Consider the following 23,150-nt stretch of genomic DNA (forward strand, 5'->3'; position numbering starts at 1 on the left):
GGTTAAACTTCATAAGGTTGGCATCAGCCCACCTCACAAGCGTGTCAAGATCCCTCTGGATGGCATCCCTTCCCTCTGGCGTATCAACCGAACCATACAACTTGGTGTCATCAGCAAACTTGCTGAGGGCGCACTCAATCCCACTGTCCATGTCACCAACAAAGATGTTGAACAAGACCGGTCCCAACACCGATCCCTGAGGGACACCACTCGTTACCGGTCTCCAGATGGACATCGAGCCATTGACCACAACTCTTTGCGTGCGGCCATCCAGCCAGTTCTTTATCCACCGAGTGGTGCACCCATCAAATTGATGTCTCTCCAATTTAGAGACAAGGATGTCGTGTGGGACAGTGTCAAAGGCTTTGCACAAGTCCAGGTAGATGACATCAACTGCTTTGCCTGTGTCCATCAGTTCCGTAGCCCCATCATAGAAGGCCACCAAATTGGTCAGGCAGGATTTCCCTTTAGTGAAGCCATGCTGGCTGTCACCAAGCACCTCCTTGTTTTTCATGTGCCTTAGCATGCCTTCCAGGAGAATCTGCTCCAAGATTTTGCCAGGCACAGAGGTGAGACTGACTGGTCTGTAATTCCCCGGGTCATCCATTTTCCCCTTCTTGAAAATGGGGGTTATATTTCCCTTTTTCCAGTCGTCGGGAACTTCACCTGACTGCCATGATTTTTCAAATATGATGGCCAGGGGCTTAGCAACTCCATTTGCCAGCTCCTTCAGGACCCGTGGATGGATTTCATCAGGTCCCATGGACTTGTGTACGTTTAGGTTTTTAAGATGATCTCGAACCAGATCCTCATCTACAGTGGGCCCAAGGTCTTCATTCTCACAGTCCCTGCGTCTGCCTTCCAAGACTTGGGTGGTGCGGTCAGAGACTTTGCCAGTGAAGACTGAGGCAAAGAAGTCATTAAGAACCTCAGCCTTCTCCAAATCCCAGGTAGCCAGTTCTCCCGAAAGCTTCCGGAGGGCGCCTACATTGTCCCTAGTCTGTCTTTTATTTGCAATGTACCTATAGAATCCCTTCCTGCTATCCTTCATATCCCTAGCCAAGTTTAATTCTAACTGGGCCTTAGCTTTCCTCACCTGGTCCCTAGCTTCCTGGACAGCATCCCTGTATTCTTCCCAGGCCGCCTGTCCCTGCTTCCACCTTCTATAAGCCTCTTTTTTTCCCTTTGAATTTTCCTGAGCAGCTCCTTATCCTTCCAAGGAGGTCTCCTGGCCCTCCTGCTGCACTTCCTTCTAGTTGGAATGCAACACTCCTAAGCTTGTAGCAGGTGATCCTTGAATAACAACCAGCAGCCTTGGGCCCCCCTGCCCTCTAGGGCTATATCCCATGGAACCTGGCTAAGAAGGTTCCTGAAGAGGCCAAAGTCTGCTCTCTTGAAGTCCAGGGCAGTGAGCTTGCTGCACGCTCTTCTCACTGTCCTGAGGATCTCAAATTCCACCATCTCGTGGTCGCTGCAACCAAGGCTGCCCTGGAGCATCACATTTCCAACGAGCCCTTTCCTGTTGGTGAGCACGAGGTCAAGCATGGCACCTCTCCTTGTCGGCTCCTCTATTACTTGCAGAAGGAAGTTGTCTTCCACGCAATCGAGGAACCTCCTGGATTGCTTGTGCCAGGCTGTACCGTCGCTCCAACAGATGTCAGGGTGGTTGAAGTCCCACATGAGAACAAGGGCCTGTGAGCGTGAGGCTGTTCCTATCTGCCTATAGAGCACTTCATCCACAGATTCCTCTTGATCAGGCGGTCTGTAACAGATCCCCACAATAATGTCTCCCATCGCTGCTCTCCCTTTAACCCTGACCCACAAACTCTCTGTCGACTGCTCACCCGTCCCCAGACAGGGTTCCATACTCTCCAGCCTATCCCTAACATAAACAGCAACTCCCCCTCCCCGCCTGCCAGGCCTCAGTGTTTCAGAGCTCAGTGTTTCAGAAATAGAAAACAAAACTGAAATTATTTCTGAAAAGGGTGATGATTAATGTTTTAAGGAAATACCAGTCATGAGACACTTGCTTACCACAGAATTTCTGCTGGCTTGAACAGGAAGAAAGGTGTTTAGTGTAGTCTAAAATAATTTCCAACGAGCAAGTACCAGTTTGAAGCAGGATTAAGCACTGATGACAACAACCTAGCAGAGAAGTACTTGCTAACTACAGCAAAAAACACACATTTCGGCTATCTTTAGAAACCCAACTGAGTATAAGACGAGGTAATAAACTTAACTCCAAAATTTCTAGTTCATTAAAATTAAATGTTTGTTAGCACTGAAAAGGTGTCAATGACCAAGACAACTCCTAAGGCATGGAAACTTCCTCTGCACTCCAGACTGTCCATCCACCAGAGGACCTCAGATACCAGAAGGTACTGAATAATGACAGCATCCCTAATAAAGGAGTGGAGTCTTTATAACTAGGAAAAGGCAGTGACTTCAGTATGTCAGTTGCACTGTAAGTAAATACCCAGTTTCTAGTTTTAACTAGTGGTCACAGCATTTTTCCAGGGTTATTTCTATGCTGGTGTCCAGAATTACTTTCTTAATCTATAGCAGTTTTATGACACCTATAGGATTAATGTTTTGCTCTTTGTTTCCTGTTTCCTGATGAAAGCCAGGGCATCTTCATTTAGCTTTCACTAGTAGAGGTACCAGCAATGAATAATAAAGCACGTGAAAACTTAAGCTGATGCTGGTTTATATCATTCACTTTCTTGTTTTAGTCTCCTAAAACCAGGCCTCTGTGATTTGCGTGACTGCCATTCTACAAAGGTCACTACCTACCCCAGTGTGTCTGGTAGAGGAGGGAAGACTTGGTAATTCATATGTGCAAATTTATATGAACAGTAAAACTCTCTGAGCCCTCTCACCCTTCAAAGCAGTGTGCTACTGTCAAGACCCATCTCTTTGCAATCAAAACACAGCCACATATGTGTCCGCTTGGCTCACTCTGCAGGGAGCATTGCCATGGCCATCGGCCTGGGCGACTGGTCCTACCACCAAGGATCCTCTTGTTCATGCGAGCAGCTGGGCGACGGCCACAGTCTAGTGAGGAACAGACGCAGAAGGGAGTTACCACAATGTTACTATTGTTACCATGAAGGCAGCATGTACAAGACCTTCTACAAGGAAAATGTGGACAGAATTATATTAACAGTCATGAAATTACACTGAATAACAGAGAACATTAAATCATGAACAACAACACAATAATATCACAGAATCATAAAATGGTTTGGGTTGGAAGAAACCTTCAAGATCATCCAGTTCCAACCCCCTGCCACGGGCAGGGACACCTTCCACTAGACCAGGTTGCTCAAAGCCCCATCCATCCAGCCTGGCCTTGAACACTGCCGGGGATGGGGCAGCCACAGCTTCTTTGGGCAACCTCTGCCAGTGCCTCACCACCCTCACAAGGAAGAATTTTTTCATAATATCTAATTTAAACCTACCCTCTTTCAGTTGAAATCCATTCTGCCTTGTCCTATCCCTACATGCACTTGTGTGAAGTCCCTCTCCCGCTTTCTATCAAACACACTGAGCCATTTTTATCCTTCCTTTATATCAAAGGATTTTCTCTCCTGGTACTAATTTAATCAGCTCAGCCTGAGATATTAACCAAGCTAAGCTTGGGATCCTGAATTCCTTTCTGTCAGGGGTTACCAGGCTGCCCTTAGGAAGGTGTCCTCCTGGGTTTATGTCCTTGTCATTCTGTCAGCTAGCAACACGTCTGGGCTACTTTGTACTATCCGTAAGAACTGTTTCTGGAAAATCTGCTCAGCAATAATAAGGCTTTTCTTAAGCCAGGTGCCAGGTTAACGTCACACTGTTTACTCAGTTACATGGCAGCAATCTTGCTTGGCCTATGGAAATTACTAAGGGAAGAGATCTGAAAATTTGAAGACATTCCAGTACGGTGTTCATTCTACTCTGTAAGCCACTTCCACTGGAAATTACACCAGATTGCCATCTGCCAGACAGTTACTTTTCTGAAATAGCCCTCCACTTTTGTTTAACTTTACATTCTGGATTTGTAAGATAGCAGACATTATTTATCCTGTTTATACTAGGTCTGATTTAGAGATCAAAAGAACGCCACCTGTTTCTGCAATCAGCCTCCCAAGGGAGGAGCAATGGTTATTTGTAATCTGTAATTCTTACTGTGTTCAGAGGGCAATGGGTTTTAAATGTACTTAAAGCAACATATGTCAGAAGCAAACACCTTTGACAGGCTCATATAAGGGTTGGGGCTTTTTCTGATCAAAGTAGTAAATGTTTTGATTAGTTTCCCATATTTAGGTCATGCTTTGTGATTAATTTTCCCTGTGTCAAGCTAATTCATAATCTAAGTGTTCTTCAACAAAGCTCTCCTTGTCTGTAGGACAGGATTTCACTGAAGATGAAGAATTTCTGCATTTTCAAACCACTTAAACTTGCACAATCTGCTGCATCTACAGACTTGGTCTGCAGCTTTCTACTTCAGATTCTCCTGTCCCTTTGAGCTTCACACTAAATGGCTTCAAGCTCCCAGGCAGATAGCCTGCTAATCACTCAGCATGAAGTTTTATCAAAGTAATTTTTGGCACCTGACTGCTGACAAAATTTGTTCTGTGGGAGCAGGACTGCAGTACATAGCCTTGTAGTCAAAGAAGGAAAGCTGATGAAATGGAATAGCATGGAGGGGGAAAAAACACTGCAAAACTGGATGTTGCAGAAGTCTAGTCAAATTTCAGAATGAATCCACACTAAACATTTGCATTTGTTAATGTAATTTAGCTCATCTTGGAAAATGTCTTTGTATTATATGCACTTCTCTCTTACCTGCTTTACTGCAGAAGAGAGCCACTTTGCTTCTGCTCTGACACATCTGTCTAAATATTAAAACAAAAACATGGCAGAAATTTCAATTAACGGATGTAATTTTTGTCAATTTGAACATCAGCACAGGTACTCGGTACTCGTTGTTGTGAACCAGCTGTGAAAACCCACACAAACTGTAAAAAGAAACGCAAAGAGCTTCTTACGCCAGATCATCTGTGATTTCCAGTGTCTTCCTGGAGGTAATGCAAAGTATTAGTTCAGCTTTACGATGCATTCTGTGAATGGGTGCTACATGTTCTTCAGACTGCCTCACTTTCTGGGCACTGACCCAGCTCTGAGCTTAGCTGGGATGTACAGTCTGTCAAGTCTTAACTTATGGCACCTGAAAGCACAGGAATTGCCCTTCTCCTCTTCCTTACAGCTGAAGGATAGAAGTGTCTTTGAAATACCTTTGATAACAGATGATCTTTCATGCCCTAAACATTTGGGCAGCTTGAAAAAATAGGAAGTTTGCAAAAGTAAGTATTACAACAACAAAAATGATCATTGCTGTTAGACTTTTTTTCATATGAGAGAGGAAAGAAGGGATTCTTTGTCAAAGGGAGATCCTTGTAAAACAGTGAGCATTGCTGCTCAAACAGCTGACTGCCTTTTAATTTCCACCACTTGCATTCCTACTGTATACGTGCTTTTCTGAGACAGATTCAGAGCTAATTAGACTGGATACCCACATTATCTGCTCCCCAGGTAATTCATTGAAGGCTGTAATCTCAGTAGGTAGGCAGCACCTTTAAAATTTCAACCACCTATAAAGGACTTCATTTAAGTCATAGATACTAATGTGGGCACAAGAAGAGTGCCAGAAGCTCACCAGATGAGCTTGAATCTGTGATTTGGCCGGACCTCTGTCTCTTACATTGCACATGCCCCAGTCATATACTGTGCAAATCAGTCTACTTTCTGTTCCTGAAAACACAGAACATAAAATTCTGTTTCTAGAGCTGGACAACCAATTTCAGGGAAGAAAATTCTGTGCACAGTTTTGAGGAGCATTTGCACCCCATAAAAAAATTTACAGAATATAATAGAGACTCAAGTTTCATACTCATTTTTTTGACTTACCAAGTAGCCAGCTCTAAAAGAGAAACCTTCAATACTTCAATCTCATATGTATGCACAGCCTTCACTGTGACATTCCCTCTTATAAAAATGTTATAAAACTAGTGGTGCATTTGTTAGTTCTTGCCCAAGTTCCCAGTAGTCCAGGAGCCTGACAGCTCCTGTAAACATACAACGTACTCTGCAGCACAGATGTTTTACATGCTGAAGTTGACCCAGATGAATACACCTGAACTGCAGGTCCCAGTCCTGTCTTGGCTTCATGTTGGGAAGAGACTAAACACATACTGTCCCCTGTGCAACTTGCTTTATACCAGGAAGCAAGCCATGGACATGAGAAGTGAAGCAGGCCTGCAGGTCCTCCAGTGGAATGATGGGGAGATCAGTATGGGGTGCATCTGACCTGCAGCACATGCACAGACAGTGAGAGACATCTAGGCAGGATGCCTGATGCAGCCAAACCAAAGCCAGCTTCACTCTTCACTTAGCTTCTCACTTTGTGTTACCCATTTTCTGGATTCAAGGAGACTGGAATGTACTACCTTCCTACATACTACTTTAATCTGTTTTAATAGCTTTATCAATAATCCTCATTACTGATATTTTTTATTCCTTTAACTTGTACTTTGAGTGAAACTAGATCTTCTGCTACTAGATATTGTAACTCAGAGGCTCCAAATCCATCCCTTCACACACACTTCCTAGCAGACCACTCTCAAATACGACAAAGCACCTTGAAATTTCTGCTTTGTACTTTGGTGACTGTACAGACTATGACTGTGGACCTGCCTTTGCATTTGCCAAGGTGTTTATTCTCGTATTATCCTGGAGAAAAGCATTTAGATACCATTAGGCTAGTGGAAACAGACAGTGAGAAAGGAAAGGAGTTAAAAAGATTTTCAAGTATCAGGCACCATCCTGTAATTACCTTCTCCCAGAAGAAGAAATAAAAAGGAATTTAAATGAATGAGGAAAATACTAATATAAACCAGAACAAGTACAAAGCTGAGATGCAGGAAAGCAAAAGTAGGCACTTGCAGGCACAATCTTTTTAGTATTTTGCCATTACAGAAAAGTTTCACTGCAGAAAATAATGGAGCCAAGCAAAGCAAAAATAAGTGTATTCTTCACATTTGTGTCTTCACACATGTTGTACGTCTGCATTTAGCCAAGGCAGTCTTTTCTTTTGAAACAGAAGGATTTTCTATGGAAGAAGGATGTTCTGAAATCTCCTAGGCATTTGAAAGAGAATAGGGAAACAATGAATCTGCTTTCTGAAGAATGCAGTTGCAGATGGGGATTAGGTGGCTCTCCCCATTTTGTCCTGGATGTTAAGTTCATTGACTCTTCAGTCTCAAAATCACAACCATGAATGTCTCAACCATGAGCTCCTGCCTTCTCATTACCACCTACCTGTTTACTCAAGTTAATTAAAAGGAATATACCTCTGTCTGAAGTCGCAGGGGTTGCTAAGGAACCTACCATAAGTGGATATAATTTCTGCTGAAAAAGCTGTGGTCACTCCCAATGTGTGAATCCAGACTACATGGGCTGCAGAGGATGGCAAGATGTTGCTGCAGGCTTTGCTTACTGGAAGAAATTCCAGTAAGTACCTACTGGAATTTCTTGGTCAGCAGGGATTTAATGAAGCCGTCTAGCCCAGGTGCTTCAAGGGCATCACCTCTATGTCATTCAAATGCTGTTAGTCTAGCAGAATGGGCCCCTGAGGTTTCACAAAGTAGATTCAGAAGAGTCTACAGTTGTAGTAGACACTAAAATCGTTATAGAGTGTAACCTTAACAACTCACAGGATTATGTGCTGGGATTTATATATGGATACCTTGGGAAAAAAAGAGTTTGTCAAAGGGAGTTTATCATCCTCCACTGATAACTGATTACCCACAGCAGTGAAACCAATCTCATTTACCTATTACTTACCCATTCACTAGAAGAGCATGTAAAGTTGATGCATTTTTATTCTTCCAGTCTGAGTGCAGATTCAGCCATTTTTGATGCTGCATTTCCTCATTCTCTATTACAATTTCTGTTTTGGATGGTCCCCTGAAAGAAATGAAAGACACTCATAAATCTTCCAGTAGGTTTCTATGTTACACTAATGAAGGTGAAGAGGCCCTATTGCCTCCTGTTTACTCTAAAGATATACAGCTGAACGTTATGTCGAAGCCATGTGTGGCAGAGTCATAATTAGGGGCATGAAATCACCTCAAGAAGCCAGGCCAGCTAACATATTACTGTCAGTTATGCTGTATTTTTTGATGAGAACCAGAACTGGAATCAGAAACACTAAGAGCCTTTACTGTAATGCATACATTGTCGTACTGTTTCTACAGCTTCTTGCCTCCAAACAGACAAAAAAACCCCAAACATTTTTATATGCATATTCATATTTTCTTGCATTCCTATATTTGCAAATCCATTAAAATTTAACAGTATAGAGCAGTCTGGGTCTTGTTAATAATACTTGACAGTATCTCTAAGTCCAAGCTGTCTGCTTTGCGAAATAGAACAAATCATGGGTGACAATGTCAAACCCATCCTTCTGCAACAGGAATATGAAAGTAAGTTAGAATGCTTCACCAGCAAATGTTTTCATATATCCACTTCCTCAGTTTAGTTATCACCTGATAGACTCAAGCCACTGAAGCAGAAATTGCTGGTTTAGTAAATCTCAAACTCTAAATGGGAAAAAGAGTATTTTTTAAATGGCTTTACAAGTCATGCAGCTTTCCAGCACAGAACCATCCATGATTAGCCATCAATCCCTGTTGATGCTAAGGACTTTCAAGGACTGTTTTTCTAAACACTGATCAAAGGCCAAATTCTAAATCCTAGTTCATCAAAAAGAGAATGAGAAAGGTTCGGAAAAACTGAGATGTGTCCCAACACTTGCCTCTGAACCCTATCTCTCACGGCAGTAGCTACAAATGCCAGCCAGGTTATGAGCTTGTTTTTTACTCCGATTTCAGTCTCAACTCTATTTCTTTTTAAATATTTACAAAAGTGCAGCAACTTTTACTCACTTGATTGCATAAATTAACAAAATCAAAGAATTCTCTTTTATGCTAAAGTCGTCAGTGCAACCACATGGAAATGTTTTCAGCAGGGCTGGCAGAACTGACTAGGCTCTGAGATCACAGCCCAGGATCCTGCCTGTAACATGACTTATTTTTCAGAACCTTCTCTGGGCATATTAAACAAAACTTATTCCATGATCTACTACCGAGAATGTGCAGGCAGATATAATAAGCATTTTTAAAGACTGCATTTTTTCCTCATTTAGAGAAAGCTGTTTGCTGCAAAAAGAGCAGCACTTTCTTCCTCAGTGCCTGTTTATAGCAAACACATAAAATTCTCCTTTCTTCATTTCCATCATTTACTTATTTCCCACTCTCTCCCCACCAAACATACACAAACCTTTTCTTCTTAAGATTACATTCTGCCTTATGATCGTCTGGGAACAATTATATTCACCATTTCATAATTGTGTACAGTCATATTTCATGTAGCTGTAAACAGTGCCCGATCTACAAAATGTGTCACTCAAAAATGTGCTAAAAGTTGCAAAGGTTATGCCATCTGATGGATCCAAATTCTACATTATCCCACATACTCAATTATTTCGCTGAAACCTGCAGTTCTGAGTTACAGTGTGTGATGCTATAATCATCATTAAGCAGACATGTACTTCCAAACCAGGGCAACAATCTACAAGACACTTAACCCTGTATGAGATTTTATAATTATTAATACAAGCTATTGTACTTAGTAAAATTATAGCTATGCCTTTTTTCTGTGGTGGTCACAGCTTGATGTAATACACTTAAAATCCGTAGCTAATTTACATTTTAAGAACGCTCTCTGTAAACATTAATACAGCATTCCTCCCTTGATGAATTTTATTCATGGTTTTCTTTCAAATAGGTAAGGGCCACAACTTCTAATTAGCAACAGGCAGAACAAAAGAGACCTAAGAATCTCATTTCTAGCTGAAGAAAGCTGGAGTCAATAGCTAACATCTGTAGAGAGACCAGAGCATTCTGGCAGTTGCCAGAGAGTAAGAGAACACAAGTTAAATATGTTAGAGGAGAAGGACTTGGGGTGGTGTGAGCTTCTGAGTCTAAGACTTACAGCATCCACCAAGGGGCTGCTATGCCAGGTGCATATGTTACACCAGGGACTGTAAAGCACTCAGAGAAAAGGAGGTATATAGAGTACTAGGGACTCATTTTAGCTAGACCCTGTGCTCCAGAAATGCAGCAGGTTCTATTTGGCCCCTCCTAAAGCTGTAGCACGCAATTTCTTCTGTAGACACACTCCAAAGAAAGGGAAGAAGGATCTTTCAATAGGCAGAGCCACATCAACTCATGGTGTATAATTTCTTCATAAGAGTATTTTGCTTTCTTGAGTTTCTGACTGACTCCAATGCCAAGGCTATAGCTACCAATTGAGATATCAATCTAATATTTGAGTTCAAATTTCGCTCTCTTGCCAATTTTTTTTCTTTTTTAATGGCCTGACAAGGTTGACCTGAATGAAGTAATTCTGCATAAAAGTCTTGTGTGTGGCCATATGTAATATCTTTCATGATTTCAGGCAAGCAAAACATTTTTTATCAAACACTTTCAGAAAGCTCTGCATTACTTGAAGAGGAGTTAAAAGGTGGTGGAATCGAGCTTCTCTCAGTAGTGATGCATGGTAAAACAAGGGGAAATGATCTAGAGTTGCAGCTCTGGAGATTCTTTTTCACTAGGAAGGTGGAGTAGCCCTGAACAGAGAGACTGTGGAAACTCAGTCCACCAAGGTTTTCAGGACTTGGCTAAACACAGCAGTGGTTGAGCCTATCTCATTTTGCCAATAGTCCTGCTTCAAGTGGGAGATGGACTAGATTTTCTCCAGATGTCTGTTACAATGGGGACTTTATGATTCTGTTCCTCAATACAAATACACTATACTGACCAGTACCTATGCTGAAGATCTTAATCTTAAAAAAAAACCAACAGTTACTTGAAGAGGTTTTTTGTACATAAGAGCATCTTCTAACACTACAATACAGTCACCGAAATATCTGTATCACTTCAGTACGTTTGTTAGTTATATCTGCAAACATAAGACATCCATGCCACGGTAACAATAATGCATGCCTTATGAGTGATCATCTTTAGATGAGGTCTTCCACCATGCTTTTAAGATAAATTACAAATCCTACCTGAATCCACATGACTTTATAACATCTCATGGTGCTATTTGGATGGAACCATCTGAGTACCGAAATATTATTTTAAAACCAATGGGATTATAAGAATCTATTATTAAATAGATCACATAAATTTAAATGTCTCATGTGTCACATTATATATGTGCAGTAAATCTTTATATCCAGAAGAATGATAGACCTCTTGAGTTCAAACCACTCAAACATAATACTCAACAAGTATTTAGGGTGCCTGTAGTCTCAGTCTAGGGACTTCTCCAAGATCATACCAAAAGTGCCATAGTTCAGGAAGTTTACAACAGACACGCAACCAATAGCAATGTTTCATCATTCCGCACACACACACATCTGATGTGACAGAAATACCAACCTTAGTGGTAAAAGACAAGTTTGTCTTTCACCTAGATTTTCACTAGATCCTTTGCACTGTTTTCAAGAATAAAACGGGACTAGGACCTATGAAAAAAATCCTTCCACAAGGCTTTCTTTCACTCAGCAGTTAACCAAAACAGTTAACTATCAGAAAATTCAAATGAAAGAACTCTTATGAGGCCATCTGATCCATTCCCCTAATCCAAAATGAGATCAACTCTATCTAAATTCTTCCTGACAAATATCTATCTGCCCTATTTGTAAAAATCTCTAGTGATGGACAGAATTCTCAGCATTTCCAGGCAATATATTCCAGGACTTAGAGTTAGCAATTTTTTTTCTGGTGTTTGTTCTAAATCTCTCTCACTATCATTTTAAGCTCATTAGTTTGCTTTTATTTCCTTCGGAAATGGAGAACAGTTTATTCCTGACATCTCTGCATCAATATTTTACACGTTTGAAGGTTCCTATACCTCCTAAACCCCGACTGACCACTCAGAATTTTCAACTTTTCTTCATGGACCATGCTTTCTAGGCCTCTGCTCATTCCTGCTGACTTATTCTGAACTCTCCCCATCTAATCAAAATCTAACACAAGCTGAATATGCCAGAGAGACAACCCAGAAACACTGCTGGTTAATTCAGGCCATTTCTCCCATCTGTCAAAAAAATTGTTAATTTCTAATCCTGTCCTCCAAAATGCTTTCAGATCCTCCCAGCTTGATGCTTAATGAGAAATTATTAAGCGTGCTCTCCACTCTGCCATCTGAATGATTCATGACAACAATGAATATCATCCTAAATCCACTGGGATGTGTCGAGCCCTCCACCGATACATCTTTACGGTCTGAAAATGAATCAGCAGTCTTGTATCATTTCATCTCTGTCATATCTCCTTACTTACATCAAAAGTCATTTCACATAGTGTGAAAGTGAAAAATATATCACATTTACTGTTTCTTCCCTATCCACGATGTCTCTGCCTTTTCAAGGAATAAATTAAGGGAATCTGACATGGCTTGTTATTGATAAATATATTCTGCCTGTCGTTAAGATCCTATACTTCCGTAATTATTAATTGATAATTGAAATTAGGCAACTAGTTTGTAAACCTCTGCATCTTCTTTTTCCCTTTTTAATGAAATATAGCATACCTAACAGTTCTCAGCCTTATGTAGCCATTCACCACAACTTCTCAAAACTATTGGCTATCATTATTGGCAGCCATAATGGAGATCTGCCATAGCCATAGATCTTAAAAGCTCTTGGACAAATTTCAGCACAAATAACTACTTTGAAGAGCAGTGTACAATCTATTATTTTCTTACTCTAGCCCTAATTCTTAAGTCTTTGTCATCTTAGAAACTGTAACTTTGAACTACATCTCCACTTTCTCTGGAACACTGCTTCCAGTTTCAGGTGACCATATAGCTTCTGCCTCAGCCAAGTTAGTTTTGCTACTAAATCTGGCATGTCTGCTAGACCTGATGAAAATCAAAGGGCACGTATAATTCTAACATTTCTAATTTCTTTAACCTAAGAAATTCCCTTTAGTCTGAGGCAATTTCAAAAGAAGCTACTCAATGATTCTACAAAATCAGTCACATAAAATCAGAAAGGCAGGATATTTTAATTTGCCGCAGCACTTACGTCTACCCGAATGGGAAATTCTAACTTAGATTTTTGCTAACTTTGCAAATTTCAACTTTAAAATTAGAATATTCCTCTAATACATTGAATTTCAAGCTATGGATTCCCTTCTGTGTGTTTAAGAAGGAGATTTTTGAATTAAAAAACCAAACAAAACCCAGTTTGTCTTCTACATTACAAATGTGCTCACAATAGGGCAAAGTAACATTTAGGGCAATTTCATTCCACAAGCTGTGCGATGGAAATATTAAATAAATAGCTTTCAAAGCATTCTAGCCTGCTATCTGCTGATCACTGTGCACAACATTCGAAGTTTATAGTATAGCTTATAGTGAAACACAAGCAGCATTATGACTTGCATACTCAACCATAATGAAAAAAAAAAAGACCACCAAAACCAAAAAAAACAAAATGGAAGGGAGAGACTAATTTTAGGTTATGAAGTTAATATTCTGTTTATCACTAAAACTAACATAATTTGGGATACTTATGAACAGCAATGTTTTTTTTAATACCTCATTCTCCCTGTTCCATTGTGGAAAATTCTTACATGTATTAAATTGCAAGTTCAGAATAAAGTATAACTCATAAACTGGATTCCTTCTCCCTTCATGGTAACAGTAATATTCCTCTGTGCAGCTTCTGTAATTTGATTGTTTTAAGCCTCATCTGACAGCAGGCTTGAAAAAGGAACCCTTGTGTTCTGCCAGAAAGTAATGAATAATGTGTGTATGGGCACTAATATAAAACAAATCAGGCCTATTTCAGAGCTGGAACAGCATCTTTTTCCTGCCTGTACTTACTTACTGTTTGAGATGTTTCTTGGTCTTGAGCAGAATTCTATGAAGCCATGGCTGTGCCATAGAATATGGAGCAAAACATCAAATTGACTGAAATCAGAGAAGGCTGAAATCTTAATATGAAGACATATGGAGACATAGAAAGTGGAGATTAAAAAAAATCAGACCATCGGCACAAAATTAAAATGTGTATAATTAAACAGTTCTTTAAATATTTGATGGAAAGCAGGTAATCAGTGTGATATTTCTAGGTTTCAAAATGTCTACTGTCATATGTCCTCACTGATAGACTACTTGATGCTATCAAGAATGAGTTAATGAGTTATTATGCTGAAAAAAAATATTTGCTTGCTTTTTCACTGTGTGCTGGTTTTGGCTGGAATGGAGTTAATTTTCTTCATAGTAGCTGGTATGGAGCTATGTTTGGGATTTGTGCTGGAAACAGTGTTAATAACACAGGGATATTTTAGTTACTGCTGAGCAGTACTTCCACAGCCTGAAGGCTATTTCAGCTCCTCACCCCACCTCACAGTGCACAGGCCAGGGGTACACAAGTTGTTGGGACAGTTGACCCCAAATGACTAAAGGGATACTCAACACTATATGGCATCATGCTCATCGCATAAAGCTGGGAGAAGAAGGAGGAGGTGGGAGGATGTTTAGAGTGATGGTGTTTCTTTTTCCAAGTGACCATTACACACGATGGAGCCCTGCTGTCCTGGAGATGGCTGAACACCTGCCTGCAATGGGAAGTAGAGAATTTCTTGTTTTGCTCTGCTTGCACACATGGCTTTTGCTTTCCTTATTAAACTGTCTTACTTCAACCCAGGAGTTTTCTCACTTTTACTCTTCTGATTCTGTTCCCCATCCCACTGTGGGGGTAGTGAGTGAGTGGCTGCCCACTTACTTGGGATTAGTTGCTGACTGGGGTTAAACCACAACACTGTCATTTGAGTCTCTGTAAGTTATAAGATTCAAGTAGCTAAACTTATAAAAAGAACATTTTGGGCTACCTACATTGAAAACTTCAAATAAAATACAGATTTTATTAGTGGGAAGTCTTAGTTCAACTTCAAATGAAATGCAAAGTTAAGAAAGTTAATTAGCTGTTAATTTTAAAAACATGGGCACATTTTGTTTTTAACTAAAAAGTGAAGTGTTTCATTTTAAAATGTTCAGAACAAAATAACTTGATTTTTTCAGACTTTTTCCCCTGCTGAAACTATTCACTGAATTTGCATAAAATCTGTTGCTATTTTTGTTCAACATTTTCCTTTAGAGAATTATTATTCACTAAGAAATGTTCCCATAGTTGTTCTCGTCATAACACATTCGTCTGAGAAATCAGACTCCAGAATGAGTTTTCAGGACTGACAGCTGTAATATCTGTTTAGAGTTACACGGAGTAAATTTGACTTGGAAGCCCCTTTTGGAAAAATAAAAAAAAGGGGTTCATAATGCCATTTGTACAAGCTGTGATGTAAAATAGTTTGAAAAAGGACTTGTGATCAACCACTACAATAGGAACATTTCTTTGGTTGGCAGTATTCATGTATCTTTCTATTTCTTTAAGTCAATAACAGAATAACAGAATGATTCGTGTGGAGACTTCATAGCAGCCTTCCAGTATCTGAAGGGGGCCTACAAGGATGCTGGGGATGGGCTATTCATCAGGGACTGTAATGACAGGACAAGGGGTAATGGGTTCAAACTTAAACAGGGGAAGTTTAGATTGGATATAAGGAAGAAATTCTTTACTGTTTGGGTGGTGAGGCGCTGGAATGGGTTGCCCAGGGAGGTTGGGAATGCTCCATCCTTGGCGGTGTTCAAGTCCAGCTTGGATGAGGCCTTGGGTGGCATGGTTCAGTGTGAGGTGTCGCTGCCCATGGCAGGGGGGTTGGAACTTGATGATCTCAAGGTCCTTTCTAACCCTAACTATTCTATGATTCTATGATTCTATGATTGAGGTTGAAAGTCTGGAGGTCATCTCATCTAACACCTCTTGGTCAAGCAGGACAACCTACACCCGGTTGCCCAGGAACACATTCAGACAGGTTCAAGGTTGTTGGAGATATTAAATCATTAATAATAATTATCTTTTTACTTAAAGAAATAAAAACTGTCCAGTCATGGAGCTAGAAAGTGTTACATGAGGTGAGTGACCATACACTTAATGACTATTTGAAGCAATTGCTACAATTTGCAAGGAATTACTAGGTTGAAAATTCTTTGAAAAAAGCCTTATCCAAATAATTATATTTTAAATTATATATGTACATGAAAGATGACACATTATCAGATTTAAGCTAATACAACTCTCATACACTGATTAAAGTATATGTAATTTAATATTGGTTTACAGTTGCTCAAAATTACTAAAACAGTCTTCCACAGCTTGTAATGTCATTTTCAGTAAATTTTATTTGATAATTTGCTGTTGTTCTCAAAAAAACCCAACATGTAATCTGAAGAATTTGCTATTTTACTAAATCCTCTAAAGATTTAATAGAACACACTGCAGCCATGAACAATGTGTATGTATTCAAGGTAAGTCAAGCACATTTTACATTCGGTTGAGTGGGTCTAGAAATCCAGATTGCATTGATGAGTTCAAATAGTTCATCTCGGCGTGGAATTTGATTTACTAAATGTCATTTTTATTCTTGGAGGAAATAAAGTAGGTTATATTTAGAAGTTCAAATTTCTATTGTGGGTAGGACAAAAGTATTCAATTTTTTGTTTCTGTGATGTTCTTCAACAAATAAGACATTAAACTAAATTTCCATTATTTCTGTTGTAGAATTAGAAAGTAATTAGCATAATAATTCATGTGAGAACAAAAGGTTATTGGTCTAGCAGCTTGACTGCTTAGTTGGCAAGTATTATTAAAGAACTCTGTGCCAAAGAAAGAGTGCGGAATATAAGAGGAAAGACAAAAGGCCAGGCAGCAGAAAGAGATTAGCCTTTCCCATCCACAAATACACACACAATAGGTGCTCTGGCACAGGATACAAGGAAAAGGAGCTACCTGTTTAAGTGGATCACCAGTGGCGCAGCCTACAAGAAAGGGAGCAGCAACAGCAGGAGGAGGTAGCAGAGATACCAAGTTACAAGAAGTAACTTGGTGAACAGCTGTGATTTTATGCTAGATCAGAACAAGATCACCTCAAATTCCTCTGTACTGTGCTGAGTATAAGCTGACGAAGCTTATCGCTATTACATTTGTTATCTCATTGTATGCAGAAAAGAAACTATTACACTAACAGAACAACTTTGCTGGTTTTGCCAAATTTCAGATCTTAGCAGACCCTGGTTTTATGATGACCATTCCATTAACAAAAAATGGGGACTTCAGAGTATATGAAAGTGGTTTTCCTCTACTAAACATCAAGACAAATCTACAGTCTTCTAACATAATGTTTTGAACCTGCATAGTATGCCCATCCTCAACAGCATAACCTCTGCAGCACACGCGAGGATACAGCTATCCTTGATCTGAGACACTGATGGTGATTGCTGTTCAGTTCTCTACCTGTGTTAGCAGGAAGCCTAATTGCCAGATATTTTACTGTATTTAAATTTGGGATTCAATTAGAGGTCTCTGAACAAAATTTTCTGTCCTGAGATGAACAACCACTCATATCAAGTGATCTAATTGCCTCCTCTGGCCGTAAACTAAGAAAGCTAAGACTTGAACAAAGAGCTCCCATTAGGCTCTCAGCATTATAAACAAAAGCTTACTTCATTTCTAACATTCTTTTTGCACTAGAGGAAAACATAAGAACTGCTAAGAGCACATATTGCATAACTTGACCAACAGCCACCATTAGGCCAAAGCCTTTCAGACAATGCTTAGAACTCGCATGGTTTTGTGTGATGCTGCATCACACAAAATATTGCATATGTTATGCTGTGAAACACTGGAGAAATACAACATCTGTGGAATTAGAGTTGAACAACAGCCAGGAAAAATAGTTCACATTTCATGAAATAGGCAGAGCAGAATTACCTTTTATGTTGCTTCAGGCACAATGCTTATACCTCCCAAATAAACAGACTGATACTCTGTAAAATGTGTTACCACTGTCAGCTGAACTAATCTAGCTTTAAGCACTGTTATTTAATTATCTTCATTTTTTCCAAATTAATTTAGGCTGAAGAATTAAAAAATATCTACAAGCTGTTAGAAACACATTGCCCTGTACTCCTGAGACCTCAGATGAAGTCAGGTCACTGGAGCAGTTTGCCTTAGTCAATGAGGAATGGGTTAGGGACCAGTTGAGCAATCTGGACATCCATAAATCCATGGGTCCAGATGGGATGCACCCGCGGGTGCTGAGGGAACTGGCGGAAGTCATTGCTAGACCACTCTCCATCATCTTTACCAAGTCTTGGGAAACGGGAGAGGCACCTGAGGACTGGAGGAAAGCAAATGTCACTCCAGTCTTCAAAAAGGGCAAGAAGGAGGACCCGGGTAACTATAGACCGGTCAGCCTCACCTCCATCCCTGGGAAAGTGATGGAACACCTTATCCTTGATGCCATCTTAAGGCATGTCAAGGATAAGAGGGTTATGAGGGGCAGTCAACACGGCTTTACCAAGGGGAAGTCATGCTTGACCAACCTCATAGCCTTTTATGAGGAAATAACATTGTGGATGGATGATGGCAGAGCGGTGGATGTGGTCTACCTTGACTTCAGCAAAGCATTTGACACAGTCTCCCACAGCATCCTCATAGCTAAATTGAGGAAGTGTGGTCTGGATGATCAGGTAGTGAGATGGACTGCGAACTGGCTGAAGGACAGAAGCCAGAGAGTTGTAGTCTATGGGGCGGAGTCCAGTTGGAGGCCTGTATCTAGTGGAGTGCCTCAAGGGTCAGTACTGGGACCAGTATTATTTAATATATTCATCAATGATTTAGATGAGGGAATTGAGTGTACTGTCAGCAAGTTTGCTGATGACACTAAGCTGGGAGGAGTGGCTGACACGCCAGAAGGCTGTGCTGCCATCCAGCGGGACCTGGACAGGCTGGAGAGTTGGGCAGGGAGAAACTTGATGAAATATAACAAGGGAAAGTGTAGAGTCCTGCATCTGGGCAGGAACAACCCCAGGTTCCAATATAGGTTGGGGAACGACCTGTTAGAGAGTAGTGTAGGGGAGAGGGACCTGGGGGTCCTAGTGGATGGCAGGATGACCATGAGCCAACACTGTGCCCTTGTGGCCAAGAAGGCCAATGGCATCCTGGGGTGTATTAGAAGGGGGGTGGTCAGTAGGTCGAGAGAGGTCCTCCTTCCCCTCTACTCTGACCTGGTGAGACCGCATCTGGAATATTGTGTCCAGTTCTGGGCCCCTCAGTTCAAGAAGGACAGGGACCTGCTGGAGAGAGTCCAGCGCAGGGCAACTAAGATGATTAAGGGAGTGGAGCATCTCCCTTATGAGGAAAGGCTGAGGGAGCTGGGTCTCTATAGTTTGGAGAAGAGGAGACTGCGGGGGGACCTTATTAGTGTATATAAATATATAAAGGGGGAGTGTCATGAGGATGGAGCCAGGCTCTTCTCAAAGGCAAACAATGATAAGACAAGGGGTAATGGGTACAAACTGGAACACAAGAGGTTCCACTTAAACTTGAGAAGAAACTTCTTCTCAGTGAGGGTGACGGAACACTGGAACAGGCTGCCCAGGGAGGTTGTGGAGTCTCCTTCTCTGGAGACATTCAAAACCCGCCTGGACACATTCCTGTGTGACCTTATCTAGGTGTTCCTGCTCTGGCAGGGGGATTGGACTAGATGATCTTTTGAGGTCCCTTCCAATCTCTAACATACTGTGATACTGTGATACTGTGCTTTCATATTTTAAACTTTCCCCATTACTGGGTGTTGTCATTTGGGAAAACACCAGACACAGTTATGAAAAATAGTCTTTTACAGAAAATAAAAACGCCATATGCTACCATTCCCTGTAATTCCTGGTCTAAGGTACTAAGAAGTCTCAACTTTGATTTATCATGTTCCTACTCTTGCTAATTTCAGCCTAGGCACACCTCTCAAAAAAGGAAGCAATCAGAGGTCTTGTTATAATTTAATACCTTTTTCACTTTCCTAGCAGCATGCACTATAGGAAAGTTAAGCAAATCTTATGTTAGGACTATGAGACTGAAATATTAAGAAGAAAATACTTTTAATGTTAAGACCATCAGTTTGTTCTTAGGCAACAAAGTAGATGTTAAAGCAATAGCTATTTTTGAAGGTATCAAAGGAGTTTAAGCTTATTAGGATGTTACAGAAGTTAAAGCATAAAGATAATGTCAACATTACTTAGATATACTAAGCTAGCTAAAGGAGTGCAGAATTGTTGGGTGTTAGAATGGCAGGCAGTCCATTCAGTACAGCTGGTCTTGGATTCAGGAGATGCGTTATAATTGACGTCAAGCATCCTTGCAGTGCAAGGCAATATAGGACAGGTGAAGTGCAGACACTGTAACCCAGTGTTGTTATCCTTCTGTGGTTTTGACACAGATACAAAGAACAAGATTGCATGTCAGTATATGTAGTGGTAAAAGGCAGACAGTTTGGGGATCAGACATGAACAAAAGATACCTTCTATGCCATCTGGCTGTCTTCCCTAGTAGAAGAGAGCTTTGGATATCAGAGCACTTGTGGTTTATCCCACAGTTACATTTTGCATCAACTATTCCATAAAACAGCTATTAGTTTAATGTGCATGCAACAAGAAAGATGCATAGAGACTTATTTTTTTCTCAGTTCCACACAGAGAGCTTTAACAATTCGTTTTTCAAAAATACCCAAGTTAAACATATCTGCTGGCCTAGTTTACAGTACTTATTGCAGAATGAAAAAGGATGCAGAGGAATTTTCCTGCGTTTCCTAAGTCCACTTTCATTCTTTAGGAAGACACAGACTATCACATTGCCAAACAATTCTGAGCCTCAGCAACAACATCAAGTTCAGATATCAAGGTTTGGCAAGACATCAGTATCTTCTCAACACACTCTTTTAATATCAATCATGTAATGATTATAAACTGGTGGAAGTCCGTAGATTTTAGTGAGCTTTTGTTCCTGACATAGTTCACAAAATTTCATTACCTCTTTTCTTTATGAAAATTTCCACACTAGGTATAGCATTGCAGCAATCAACAATCATTTACATTTAACTCCAGTGCTCTGATTGTCCTAAGAAATTCATCAATGCTACAAACTACTGACCTTACCCTAAACCCATCTGACTGCAGGCCAGTTGGCTTAAATTTTCTTGCCACTCATCAGCACAAACATGGTTAGCAGCAGCTGACCTGTGAATGGTCAGGAACATCAAGGAATTCATGTTTTTAGACAGGGTAACTGCAAAGAAAAAGAAGAACAACTTCACTATTATTTCACATAGTTTTATAAATGGCATACTGAAAACATACATTCAAAGGAGTTTTCCAAGATGCTGGCACTTTTGCTGATTTTTTATGTTCAACAGCTATGTAATTTAAAACCAAGGCAACCATGGCTATTAGAACCTTGCTAACACTGAACAGCATGAGGCACTAAGCAACAAAAGCATCTTGAGGATTAGAATAAACCAGAATACTCTCGACTCACCAGCACAGGTTTACATGGTTTTCTGATAGTCTTAATCTTGTTAAATGATGTTTTACCCCACAAATAGTCCAACTAAAATCACTAAATTTGTGACTGATTGACATAAGGGTGATACCATCATTTGACTCTCAGTAATATGCACTATTCCTGCTGTAACAATATGTGGGGGTAATGAGAGAAAGAATAAACAACTACTGTTTACAAGAAAGATCATGACCATTGCTTCTCTGTTAATCTGTTTATAAAAGTGTGCAAACTGCTTTTATTACACACATAAAGCTTCTTAAAATGGCCCAAAAGTGAAGTTTACATCTCTCCCTTTCTAGAATCCCTTGAAAGAGGTTGGGTTGTGCATTTCTTCCCCTCATACATACTGGTTTTAGTTAAACTGTTCCTGACTTTTGCTTTGATAGTAAAAATCTTACCACTGTCGTTACGCATTTTTCTGATACGCTGAAAGTGCTCTGCTGCTCTCCACATGAAAAAGGTACATATTAATCTTAGATTACTCATTTTCAAATATACATGTCTAGAATAGTTCTTCTCTGTTGCATAGGATTTATTAATTCTGTTGTTGTTTAATATTCATAGAATCATAGAATAGTTAGGGTTGGAAAGGACCTTAAGATCATCTAGTTCCAACCCCCCTGCCATGGGCAGGGACACCTCATACTAAACCATGCCACCCAAGGCCTCATCCAACCTGGCCTTGAACACCGCCAAGGATGGAGCATTCACAACTTCCCTGGGCAACCCATTCCAGTGCCTCACCACCCTCTCAGTAAAGGATTTCTTCCTTATATCCAGTCTAAACTTCCCTTGTTCATACAATGTTAAGTGTTTTAAAATATTTATAAAATCTACTTCAATATGAATACAAAGTACTTGCTTCTGTAAGCCACAGTATACCTTTTTCCTGTATTTAAAATCACATACAAAGCATCTCAAAACTTAGTAATATAAACTACTGTCGGGTACAGAAATACACATTATGCTCAGTGAAATCTCAAGAGAACATACTACCACTTTCCAAACTGCTTCTTTTCAGTGCAATTTTTTTGAAGTCCACCTTTATTTTTATTTAAAGATTTAATTAATACTTCAAGAGTATTATTTTAACAACAGATAAAATCATGAGGCCTGATCTGAATGTATATAGCAATAACAGGTTACATCACTCTGCAGGTCTTTAGCCAGTGCAAAGGGGACCTAGTAGGACTATCTTCTTCTCATAAGCTCTGAACCTGCACCATTTGAGTCAGTGGGAATTTCACAGTTTTCACAAGTACAGAATCGGGGCTTAGAAGTTTTGCCCAAATGAATTCTACATCTGAACATCCTCCTACTCTCTCTTCTATCCACAACACTTCAGATTTTACACACCACCTACAGATTCTAGCAGTTCCCTGCTAAGTCATTTTTCTTGTATCTTTGCACTGTGATAGTTTACACCAAGGCTTCTTTCTGTTTTGCCCACTGTCTTGCACGCTTTCCCAACCTCAACCCAGTCTCCCTTTGGTAATGAAGAGAGCCTCTC

The 23,150-nt window shown here is 40.2% G+C and overlaps 1 protein-coding gene across 1 annotated transcript in view; it reads right to left on the reverse strand.

The window, feature by feature from the left end:
- The window catches only part of CORIN (corin, serine peptidase), a gene marked incomplete at both ends in the record, with an annotated part of 142,839 nt that overhangs the window by 4,860 nt on the left and 114,829 nt on the right, over window positions 1-23,150 (reverse strand). The window contains 4 exons of the mRNA XM_080630219.1: window positions 2,880-3,054; window positions 4,831-4,880; window positions 7,888-8,010; window positions 21,235-21,364. Of these exons, the coding sequence (XP_080486345.1) occupies window positions 2,880-3,054; window positions 4,831-4,880; window positions 7,888-8,010; window positions 21,235-21,364 (478 nt within the window). The remainder of the gene's footprint in view (window positions 1-2,879; window positions 3,055-4,830; window positions 4,881-7,887; window positions 8,011-21,234; window positions 21,365-23,150) is intronic.

Source organism: Psittacula echo (genome assembly GCF_963264785.1).
Source record: "Psittacula echo genome assembly, chromosome: 1".
NCBI classification, from domain to species: domain Eukaryota; kingdom Metazoa; phylum Chordata; class Aves; order Psittaciformes; family Psittacidae; genus Psittacula; species Psittacula echo.